Below are 12,785 nucleotides of genomic sequence, written 5' to 3' on the forward strand. Positions count from 1 at the left end.
ATTCTGCATCGAAAGCATTTATTTTCAACACTATTTGAACTCTTATCTTATGGAGTTTTCTCTTTGTGATCATTATTTTGTATGGTTATTTTGAAATTTGAATTATTAGAATGACCACCATGAAAATAATAATTTTTTCTTCCTCAGCCACGATCACGACCTCGACCAAGACCACGACCCCGATCATGATTATTAACATTCACAACATTCACTTTAGGGAAATGATATTGTTCCCGTTGGTCGAAATTCATCAACAACTAGTTATTTTTGCTCAGCCATGAGAAGATATGAAATTGGTCCAAACTACTATTTAAAACTTTTCTCTCAATATTGCTACTATAAAAGCATATCCGAATTGTAGAAAAATGTCTTCTCTAACATATTGATTTAAAATTTTGGAGCCTCAAGTGTATCCATTTACAATGAGCTTTAGGAAGAAAAATTATTTTTTGATGATCACATTTTTATGGCATCCATGTGTATTTTGGCATCAAGCACTGATGACAAATAGTTATTACCATTAATATCAAATTCTAACTTGATAATTATTCATAGCAACACTATTACAAAATATTATATTTATATTAGAAATTTAATATATATCAAATATGTAAAACAACATTTAATTTATTAATTATAACGAAGAGAGAGAAAAACCAATATACCTTTAGGACCTAACTTTAGCGGAAAAAATAATAGGAGTTCGTGCTGAAAACGTGTTGTGAATTTGAGGAGCACAACGACACACAATGAGAATATGAACATAGAGAAAATATAATATAATAAAACAAATAAATATAATATAATATAATATGTAAATTAATTAAATTAACAAAATATGAAATAAGGAATTTTTTTAAAATCTCCACTTTATCTAATTTTCATGGATTTTGCCCAATGTGTATGTCTTCCAAAACTAACCAAATGCCATTATTTATAGAAAATTTGACAAATAGAAGGTGGATTACATGGACACTAATAATGTATAATATTGAGACATATAGACTACACTTTGGGAAATAAAGACATGACACATGGTTAATGGACACTAAGCATGAGCATCTAATGGATATCTATTATCATAATATTTATAATAAAGTCATAGTTTGTTGTAGAGGGGAGAGAATTGAAAACTTAAAGAAGGAAGAATGGAAAACGAGGACTATCTTTAGTACTAAAGTAAAAACTGAAGAACAGGAGATGCACTTGGACATTTCAACTATGTTGACACATCCTTAACACTTTCATTATACCCTGAGGCAATGGCCTAAATTCATTAATTAAAAATTTGAAAGTACAAGCAAAATCCCAAAAAGAGAGCTAAGGAAAAGCTCAATTAAGAACAATAAAAGAGATATCATAGTTTAAAAGAAAGTTTAATACTAAAGTATTATGTATTAATTCAATAATAGAAAAGATATCTTTAGTACTAAATGTTGTGAAATTGAAGAGCACAATGGAGCACAACGGATATGGAGAAAATATAATATATTATATATATAATAATAATAATAATAATAATAAATAAAATATAACTAAACTTATAAATAACTAAATTAAAAATAACTAAACTTATAATTTTATGAAAATAGGAATAATAGAAATAAAAAATATGATTTTATGGAAATAGGAAATATATGAAAATTTCTTTTTATTCTCACCAATGTGCATAATGTTAAGATCCACCAAATGCCATTATTTATAGACAAAGTGGCAAGTTGGATGTGGACTTACATGGACACCAAGTATGAATTATTACAAGTCATATGAACAACATGAAAAATGACACGTGACTTATAGGACACTGAGCATTGGGCATCTATTTTTATGATATTTATAATACTCCCCCTTAGATGCCCATATATATATATGAAATATGCTTCGTTAAAACCTTACTAGGAAAAAAAACCCTAATGAAGAAGACAGAGTACATATTTCATATAATACATACTCTTAAAAGAATACAATATATTTACTCCCCCTCACGAAAACATCACTTAAGATCTCTGAGTCGTCGCGTTCCAATATTGTGCACCAATTTTTCAAAAGTTGCGGTTGGTAATGCCTTTGTAAATAAGTCTGTCAGGTTATCCTTCGAACAAATTTGTTGCACAGTGATGTCGTCATTTTCTTCGAGATCATGAGTGTAGAAAAACGTCGATGAAATATGCTTTGTTCTATCTCCTTTAATATATCCTCCTTTGATTTGAGCTATGCAAGCTGTGTTGTCTTCGTATAATATTTCTGGAAGATTTTAATTAGAAGACATACCACATGTTTCACGAATGTGCTGAGTCATTGACCTTAGTCATACACATTCTCGACTAGCCTCATGAATTGGAAGAATTTCAGCATGATTTGAGCAAGTGGCTGTTATGGTCTTTTCATCGATCAATATGATATAGCAGTTCCTCCACATGTGAACAGATAACCAGTTTGAAATCTAACTTTGTGTGGATCAGATAAATATCCAAAATCTGCATAATCAACTAGATTTAATTTGATTATTTGAATAAAATAAACCCATATTGATTGTTCCTCAGAGATAATGGAGTATATGCTTATTTCCGTTCCAATGTCTTTTTGTTGGAGAAGAACTATATCTAGCTAATAAATTTAATGAAAATACAATATTTGGTCTTGTATTATTAGCAAGATACATAAGTACACCAATTGTACTAAGAATGGTACTTTAGGATCAAGAAGTTCTTCATTATCTTCTCAATGTCGAAATATAAATTTCTTTATATCCAATGAACAGACTTCCATTGGAATATTTAATAGATGTGCTTTGTCCATATAAAATCTTTTCAAAATTCTTCCTGTATAAGTTGACTGGTGAATAAATATTTCATTTGCTAAATGCTCAATTTGCGAACCAAGGCACAATTTTGTTTTTCCGAGATCTTTCATCTCAAATTCTTTCTTAAGATATTTTATTGCCTTTGAAAGCTCTTCAGGAGTTCCAATTATATTCAAGTCATCAATATATACAGTTATAATAGCAAATCCTGCTTGTGATTTCTTTATAAAAACAAACGGACATATAGGATTATTTTGATATCCTTTTTTCAATAAATACCTACTCAGGCGATTGTACCACATTTGCTTTGATTGTTTCAATTCATATAGTGATCTCTATAACTTTATTGAATACCCTTCCCGAGAATTTGATGTATATGTTTCAGGTACTTTAAATCCTTCTAAGATTCTCATATAAATATCATTATCAATAGATCCATATAAATATGTTGTGACTACATCCATAAGATGCATATCCAGACTTTCATACACAGTCGAGTCAATTAAATATCTTAGTGTAATTTGAATCCACCACTGGAGAAAATGTCTCCTCATAATCAAGACCATGTCTTTGTGAAAAACCTTGTATAGCTAGTCTTGCTTGTGACCTCATTATTTACATTTCTTTTTCTCACAAATACCCATTTGTATCCCATAAGTTTCAAATCTTTTGGTGTTCGAACTACTGGTCCAAAAACCTGTCATTTTGAAAGTGAGTTTAATTCTGCCTCGATTGCTTCTTTCCACTGAATCCAATCTTTTTTATATCGACATTCAATGAATTTTGGTTTAGGATCCTCATTTTCAGATATAAGATCAAGAGCAACATTCGCTACTACAAAATCTGCATTACTTGACACTTGTGGTTTTTAATTACTTGACATTTCTTTGGAAAAAAACATCAAGTAATGACCTGTTAGAAAATAAAATGTTAATTAAAATGATTAAAAAGTCGGAGATTGAGGGAATGTTTCGGATATTTTCATGCGAACCATAACTTGACACGTTTTTCGTGTCAAGTATAATAAGCTCTTACTTGACACGAATAAAATGTCAAGAATAATTTATTTATTATTTTAAATAAGTAAAAGGGTTAAATGCCTTAGAGCAACCCTAAAAATGATCTCAAATGCTCACATCCAAATCCCCTTCCCAATCTCTCTCACACCCGATCTCTTTCTCCCTCGTCTAATCTCTCTTTTCCCTCACGTGAAGCAGCTCCATCGACCGTCTCTCTCTCATTGTTGTCGTCCAATGGACTTACCTTCTCAATTCGATCTGGGTGATCTCGTCGCCATCCGCCATTATGTGCAATGATACTGCAGTCCCTCTCCCTCTCGAGTTTTGACGCCAGATCTATAATCGTTTGCTACCAGTTCCGATGTCAGTCAAATCGGTCTAGCCAAATCCGCTCATCGTCGTCAAGGTCCAGCTTTGTAACAGATCTGTTCAAGCGCAGGCTTCACTCTATCTTGCTGGAATCTTCTATTTTTTGGTAAGGTTTTAGTAAGTTTGGTGAGTTTTGATTACTTTAGTGGCTTTATTGAAAATTTTTTAATACTCATAAGTTTTTTACCCAAATTGATTGATGCTCTTTGTGATTCAGCTTTAGATTCAAGATTTGGAGAACATTAATGTGTTGTCCAACAAGTTGATATCGATTTCGGTAAGATTTTCGACAAGTATATGAGGTATATCTTGTTTGCTATTGGATATTGGGTTTGTTCCATTGTTTCCTACAATATTTTGGTCGGTGTTGTTGGTTTTTCTTGAAGATTTTTTAACACTCAATAAGTTTTGACATTGACTTAGTAATACCTGTCACTTTTTTAGTGTTCAATTGAAGTGTTGGAAGGAGTTAGGTTGTTGTCCAATAGGTTTGAGACTGATCTTGGTAAGGTTTTGATAAGTTTGGAGGTTAGTATTAATAGTTCTTTGTTACCCATTGAAGTATTGGTCTAATAATTGAGTTATTTTCAATTTTTTATTTCAATTCGAAGATTTTAAGGGATTGGAGCCACTGCCCAACAATGTTAAAGATGTTTAGATGTTTTGATAGGTATTAAGGCCTTGAAACTCTTTTGGAATTGTTACATAGTTGCTGAAATTTTGGTTTGTAACCATTATTATTGAACTTTTTATAGGTTGAATTCCTTAGTTATAGTTTTGAAGTAGCATTCAAATCAAGCCCCACTTTGGATAATCTATTTGGAGTTAATTAGTTATTTTGGTGAATGAAATTAGGTCCTAGGGATTGAACTTAAATTTGGATTTATGATTATAGGTTATAATTGTGGCCTTTTGCAGGAGAAGCTTATTTTTTTTATTTGTAGTTTATGCATTTGTAATTTTGCTATCATATTTTTTAAAATTTTGTAACTAGAGTAGCTAGCCTTATATTCAAATTATTTGTAAATGAAAACTTGCACGTTTCCTCTTATTTGATTCTAATGATGTGTTTCTAATTTGATGATCTGGATTTTATTGAAGAGTGTGTGGTGAGACACACTTGGTTGTTGATTTTACACAATTATTTTGAAAGTGTATTTTTCTTTTTCAGATGTGGTTTATCAAATTTTCAGGGGAACTTTGCCGAAATGTTTATAAAATTTGATTTAAAAAATTCTATTTCTAACGATTTTTACTATGAAAGATTGCTAGTCATTTTGTTTTGAAAAATGCTTATATAGTACGAAATTGGATTTCATAGTTTAGTTGATTTGATTTTAAGTGTTTGAATTATAATCTCAACTTTTAGAAACTCATTTGTTATTATGATTTGGTAAAATTTCTATGTATTTAATTAAGTTTTAGCAAGATTAACACATTTCATATTCTGTTGAACTTAGACTTGTTGTGCTACTACTTAGTTGTGGGAAGGAGTGTTGCAGGAAGGAGTGTTGCATGCATAGAATTTTTTTATTGCTTGTAGATAAGAATGGACTTTCAATATTCTCTTCTACTCGTTAATTCCTATATTAGTTTTCTTTTAAAGGTGCACTTTGATTGCCTTTATAGAAGGATTACAACTATGTCAAGTTGCTTTCGCTTGAAAGTTGTGAAAGTTGGGGAAAGTTATCTGCATTCTTCTATTTTACTTTTTAGCATATGCTTGATTTTTTTGATAATATTCTTCGTCTTTATTATATTTTCTCAAATCTCTCCCATCTTCCTTTGTTTTACAGCGAAACGTAATTGTTCCTCTTGAGGTTAGATATGGTCAAAAGAGAATGAATGAAATCCCAGTAAGTCCCTAACTTTAAGTTGCAGATATTTTTTAAGTTTCAAGTATGATATTTTTGCATTGCATAATGGAAACCAATCATGTACATTTTTCCTTGTGTGTTACTTTTTGTCATTGTTGTATCTTAACACTTATTTCTATATTTTGAAATTCGATGTTGTATCTTAACACTTATTTCTATATTTTGAAATTCGATGTTATCGCCATTTATTCTATTTTGCAAGTGGACTTGTTTGAACATGGCTTACCTGACCCTTAGTTCTCGATCTTTAGACTTCAAAGCTCAATGTATAGATTGAATAATATACTTTATTGAGAGGTTACTTATTAAACAATTTGAAAGTTGAGTTTTGTATACAAAACTAATAGTTGAGATTTTATTTTGTGCATGTACATGTGAAAGAGAAATATTGTTGTAATTTGAACATATGAAATTTTTAATGAATATATTGAGTTGATAGATCTTAAATATATAATGTTTATTTAGTTGATGTAATTGTATTGTTGGAATACAAGGCAGAAAATAAGAATATCAATTGGGGCATTTAATTTTAAAAAAAAAAAAAAGACATACACATGACAAATAAAAAACGTTAAAAGTTATCATATATGATAATTAATCAATGTCAAGAATCAATAAACTTGACATACCATCAATGTCAAGTGTATTGTCTTTCTTGACACGGAAATTATATCAAGAAACATTTGTCTTGACGTTTTTTCAAAATCAAGTTATCACATTATGCTTGACGTTTTTATAAGCGTCAGGTATACCCTTTACTTGACATTGAAAAAATGTCACGTAATCCAATTTTTGTAGTAGTGATTATACACAAAAATATTGTCAATAATTACATCAGTTCGGTTCCCTCTTTTTCCTGTCATGACATAGTTCATTGAAATCTCATTATTATCTTTAGGTATTTCACCTTTCTCACTAGTCATGTCGAGGATTTCTTCATAGGTATTTACATCTTCAACCAAGTCTTTTACATCTTCGAGGATTTCGTTTTCGAGGAATTTTATCTTTGCAACCCATTGGTCTACCACGCTTCTGGCATGTTCCAGACTCATTAGTGACAACTTGTTATATTGAGATATCAACTTTTTATGAAACATTTGTAGCTGGTATATGTGATTTAGTTATTTTCTTTGCATTTATAAATACATTTGATAATTGATTTGTTATATTTTGCAAATGAATCATTTTCTAAACTTCAAGTTCACATTGATCTGTACAATAATCAAAATGAGATAATAACGATGCATTCCATGTAATTTTTTTTTTCAATTTCTTAATTCCTCCCCTTAATTTTGGAAATTTTATCTCATTAAAATGACAATCGAAAAATTGTGTAGTAAATACATCACCCTTCAGGGGTTTAATATATTTAATAATTAATGGGGAATCATATCCAATATATATTTCTAACCTCCTTTGAGAACTCATCTTAGTGCATTGTGGTGGAGCAATTGGAACATATACTGCACACCCAAAAATTCTCAGATGGGAAATATCTGGCTCATGACCATAAACTAATTATAATGGCGAGTACTTATGATAAGCTACTGGTCTAATGCGTACAAGTGACGCTGCATGCAAAATAGCATGTCCCCGTATAGATGAAGGAAGTTTAGCTTTCATAAGTAATGGTTTTGCAATTAATTGCAAACGTTTTATTAATTATTCTATTATACCATTTTGTATATGAACTTAAGCTATAGGATGTTCAATACTTATCCTAATTGACATACAATAATTATCAAAAGCTTGGGATGTAAATTCACCAGCATTATCAAAACGAATGGTCTTAATAGTATAATTAGGGAATACTCTTAACTTAATTATTTGAGCAAGTAATCTTGCAAATGCAAGATTTTGACTTGATAATAAGTACATGTATGACCATCTACTGGATGCATCTATTAATACTATAAAATATCTAAATGGACCACTTGGTGGGTTAGTAGGTTCACATATATCACCATGAATTCGATCTAAAAATGCAAGTGATTCGGTATCCACTTTAGCTAGTGGGCGCCTAATTATTAATTTGCCTTAAGAGCAAGCATCACATGATAATTCATTATATTGAAGAACCAGAAAAATCTTCAATGGGTGTCCATTTGAATTCTCAATAATTCTTTTCATCATTATAGATCATGGATGACCCAATCGGTCGTGCCAAATTGTAAATATGTCTGGATTCATGAACTTCAGGTTCATTGTTGCATATGTTTCGATTACTCATATATAAATATAATACAATCCAGAAGATAAAGCAGACAATTTTTTCAATATACGTTTTTCATTTAAGACAATAGAGATAATATATAGATATTCCACATTATTTTTACTATCAGTCTTAATATGATAACCATTGCAACGTATATCTTTAAAACTTAGAAGATTTCTCTTTGATTGACTAGAGAACAATGCATTGTCAATTGTAAATTTTGTTCCTCTGGGTAAAATAATATTTGCTTTTCCAAAACCTTCGTTCACATTTGCAGAACCTGATATTGTATTTACCTTTTCTTTCAACATTGTCAATTTGGAAAAGTATTTTTTATTTGTAAGTATTGTTTGTATAGTTGTACTGCCTGCCAGACATAGATCTTCTTTGTTCACTTTTGAAACACCCAATATATGAAAATGATTCATGTTTCTTCACTAAAAGAAAATGATTACAATAATAAAAACAACACTTAAAATATACAAAAGTTATTAAAAAAAAATGTGAAGATATATAAAAGAAAACAATAACATTAAGTCTAGATATTCTCAAAATCAAAAGAAACACTTGATGTTCCATCAACTGCGTCAATCTTCTCTTCAGAAGTTTCAAAGAAGTCCGCCACATCCAAATTTGTCATATGAGATGGGTCAAATATATCATTATCTTGGTATGCAAAATTTGCTTCCACATTTCCCCCTTTTTTCTTTAGGGATGCTTGATAAAAGTCAACTAAGTGTTTTGACGTACGACAGTTACGTGACCAATGCCCAGTCATTCTACATCGAAAGCATTTTTTTCAACACTTTTTGAATCCTTATCTTGTGGAGCTTTTCCTTTGTGATCATCATTTTGTGTGGTTCTTTTGAAATTTGAATGATTAGAACGATTACCACAAAAATAATAATTATTTCTTCCTCTGCCATGGTCACAACCTCGACCGCGACCACGACCTCAACCATGATTATTATTAAAATTTACAACATTCACTTCAGGGAATGGTGTTGTTTCGATTGGTCGAGATTCATGATTTTTCAACAATACTGTTTAAAACCTTTCTCTTGATATTGCTGTCGCATGAGCATATTCGAGACATGAAATGTAGAAAATATATTCTCTAACATATCAGTATCAGTAATTTTTTCTTCGCATAACAACAATTTTGAACTGATTTAAAATAATGTGGAATTGTAATTACTTACTGATTTAAATCTTATAGCGTCAAATGCATCCACTCGTAATGACTTTTAGGAAGAATAGTCTTTTAATAATCATACATTTCTTTCAAATTTTTCCACAAGATACAGGGATCTTTGTGTAAGATACTCCATTTTTAATCACTCGTGGAGATGATGACGAAGAAAATCATAACTTTTGCTTTGTCCTGACTGGATGTCATATTTCCTTCTTTAATTGCTTCTCCTTAGTTCATAGCATCCATGTGAATTTCGACATCGAACTCCCATGACAAATAATTATTGTCATTAATATCAAGGATTGCGAATTCTAATTTTGTAAGGTTTGTCATGGCAACACTATCACAAAGTATTGAAATTTAATATGTAGTAAATATGTAAAATAACATTTAATTTATTAATTATAATAAAGAGAAAAAAAAAAAAGACCTACTTTAGGACCTACTTTCAACCATGAAAGTAACAGGAGTTTATGTTGATAACGTGTTGTGAAATTGAGGAGCACGGTGGAACACAACGAATATGGAATAACTTACAAATAACTAAAATTATAATTTTATGAAAATAGGAATTATAGAAATAGAAAATATGATTTTATGAAAATAAGAAATATGTGAAATTTTCTTTTTATTCTCACCAATGTACATAATTTTAAGATCCACCAAATGTCATTATTTATAGGTAAAATACAAGTATGATGTTGATTTATATAGACGCCAAGTATGAATATAAACCACATGGACAACATAAAAAATAACACATGACGTTTAGTACACTAAACAAGTGGACATCTACTTTTATGATATTTATAATACTAAAGTATTAGTTGGAATGCTGTTGTCACTCTCGTCATTTATATACACCTGACATTTATAATTTTATTTGTTTTAGAATATAAAGTAATAAATAAATATAATAATTGAATAGTATCGTAATTTTTTATATAAATATAAATATTGAAATTATCTTCGTCAATTTCTCAAGCAATTCCATGGCAAAGTGAGAATACCTTAATGTTATCAGTATGTTTAATCACACAGACCATTAAAATCCTTGTTATTCAAACATATTTCATTGTTAAATCATCATGATACTGATCTAATCATCTTTTTTAATATTCTTAATCCTTAAAGAATGTCGTTAAAGTTGTCTTTTGTCTAGTATCCACTAAAGATGAACGAAATGGTACAGTGTCTTGCTTGTGCGATGGCTAACTTTTATAATTTTAAGATTTAGTTTTGTAAATTTCACTTTTTCTTCAGGAAGGTGTTTAAGGATTCTTGAACTTTCTGACTGGCTCTCGTGAAAAGTTGTGTTTAGATGATGATTTGGTGGATTTATCATCTTAAAAGAAATATATTAAAGAAGAGAGGGGGGGAAAATGTTAAAAGTCATAAAGTTTGATGTAGAGGAGAGAGAAGGTTGATTAATAGTCTCCATATACATACCATGGGACATTTTATTTTATTTATTTTGAAAATAATGAAGGATATTATTGTTGCTATTGAAAGTTCAAAAGCCACCATGATATTTTTTAAACGATAAGTTAATATTAAATATTAGTTCAAATGTTTAGTCACTATCATCATTCATATATATATATATATATAATGGATTATTTATAAATATAAAAAAATGAATAATAAAATTTTAAATAATCGACGGTAGAATCTACCTATTTATGTCTATCTGTAGATAAATTAATAATCTATCGTCATCTATCACGACCTATATTTCTCGATAACTATTATTTATAAATGTTTTTAATAATTTTATCATTTAAAATAATTTTTTAATTTTTTTTTACTTTAAAATATAAAGTACTGAATAAATATAAATTCATAAACTCTTTTTAGAAGAAATGTACCAGGGAGGATTTGAAATTTCAGAGGGCAGATATCTCAACTGCCAATGTGGAAACTAAAAATAATTTCCTTATTAATATGAATATTAAAATGATCTTCTGAATTTTCAAAACTACCCCTCCCCAATCAACAAATAATAAACCGGAGAGAGAACAAGAGGGGCAAAAAAACGTCAGGTACCCGGTGTTTCTGTTTTGTAACGGTATAAAAATAAAGATGAAGGATCCTTCTTTTTTTTTTTTGGTTTAAAATAATAATAATAAAAATAAAAATAAAACATATTTTTAGGAAATTCTGCATTTCTATTCTAAAATTGTGTTTTCTTTTTTTTCTTTTTTTTGCTCTTTTCAAATTTACAACCTACACGCTTAAAACGACGTCGGGTCCCACGCAGCAACACGTGGAAAACCCGACCCTAAAAGAAAACCAAGAAAGCACCTCCCCTCATTCGAAAACCGTTTCTACAAAGCCGATAACGACTCCGGCCGAAACGGCACGTCGGAGTAATCAAACAAACCACCCAATGCAACAAACTCTCCGGCGCCCAACCCATTTTCCTCCGCCGCACCGGAACCAATCCCCATTCCCAACTCGAACGAGTCGTAACACGGAATCTCATCTCCAAACCCTAACTTCCCTTCCAACTCAAACACATCCGGAGAACAACAAGCAGGCATAAAATCAGTCGCCTCCATCTTCCCTTCCGTACTCAAACCTCCCCTGGACGGCGGAAGCCCTAACTCATCATCCGACGCCCCGAACAGATATCCTAGTTCCGCCTGAGGAGTTTCATTCTGATCTGCCGACGGCAAGGCTTGAATCTCTTCCTCGAAACTTTTAATAAACGAATCCAGTTCAAGACCTTCGATACTCTCATCCCGCTCCGCTACAGCGTCGGAATCTTCAAGGATGTTGAGTAACTCATCCTGAATCTCCTCAGATTCCACCAAATCATCAATATTCAAATCACCGGCAGCAACATTCAAATTCTCCTTAGAGTTGAGTCGTCTAAGCTTGGACTCAGCCGAATCGGCTAGCGAGTCGTCGAACTCGTCGCGAACTCGCTTCTTATCCTGAGAGTAATTTTCCATGGACGATAGAGAGATTAGAAGAAGACGAAGAATTAGTGATTTTAGGCCGCCATTAGAAAGAGAAGAAATAGAAGAAGAAAAATGTGAAGTGGTGTGTGAAATGGAAGGAGGGAGGTTTAAAAAGAGAGGAGAAGAGAGGATTTGATGCGAAAGAAAAGACAAGGACACGTGGCGAATAAATATAGGGTTTTTAAAAATAAAAAAAAAATAAAAAAAGAACTATTTCTCGGTCGTCTTCCACTTTTTCTTCCCTTTTTTTTCTTCTTCCAATTTTATCCACTGTGTTTGTTTTAAAGGATTCTCCTCCTCTTTTTTTCTTTTTTTACTCCAAAAATAAAATATATTTGGGT

General features: G+C 30.8%; 1 protein-coding gene across 1 annotated transcript; it reads right to left on the minus strand.

Annotated features, from left to right (window-relative positions):
• Positions 1 to 11,625: 11,625 nt before the first annotated feature.
• On the minus strand, positions 11,626 to 12,534 carry LOC120083261 (uncharacterized). The gene has a single exon (XM_039038933.2). The coding sequence runs from the start codon at positions 12,433 to 12,435 to the stop codon at positions 11,806 to 11,808; it is 630 nt and encodes a 209-aa protein (XP_038894861.1). The 5' UTR covers positions 12,436 to 12,534; the 3' UTR covers positions 11,626 to 11,805.
• Positions 12,535 to 12,785: the final 251 nt, after the last annotated feature.

This window comes from Benincasa hispida, chromosome 8 (genome assembly GCF_027475165.1).
Source record: "Benincasa hispida cultivar pf3 chromosome 8, pf3_genome.v1.1, whole genome shotgun sequence".
NCBI classification, from domain to species: Eukaryota; Viridiplantae; Streptophyta; class Magnoliopsida; order Cucurbitales; family Cucurbitaceae; genus Benincasa; species Benincasa hispida.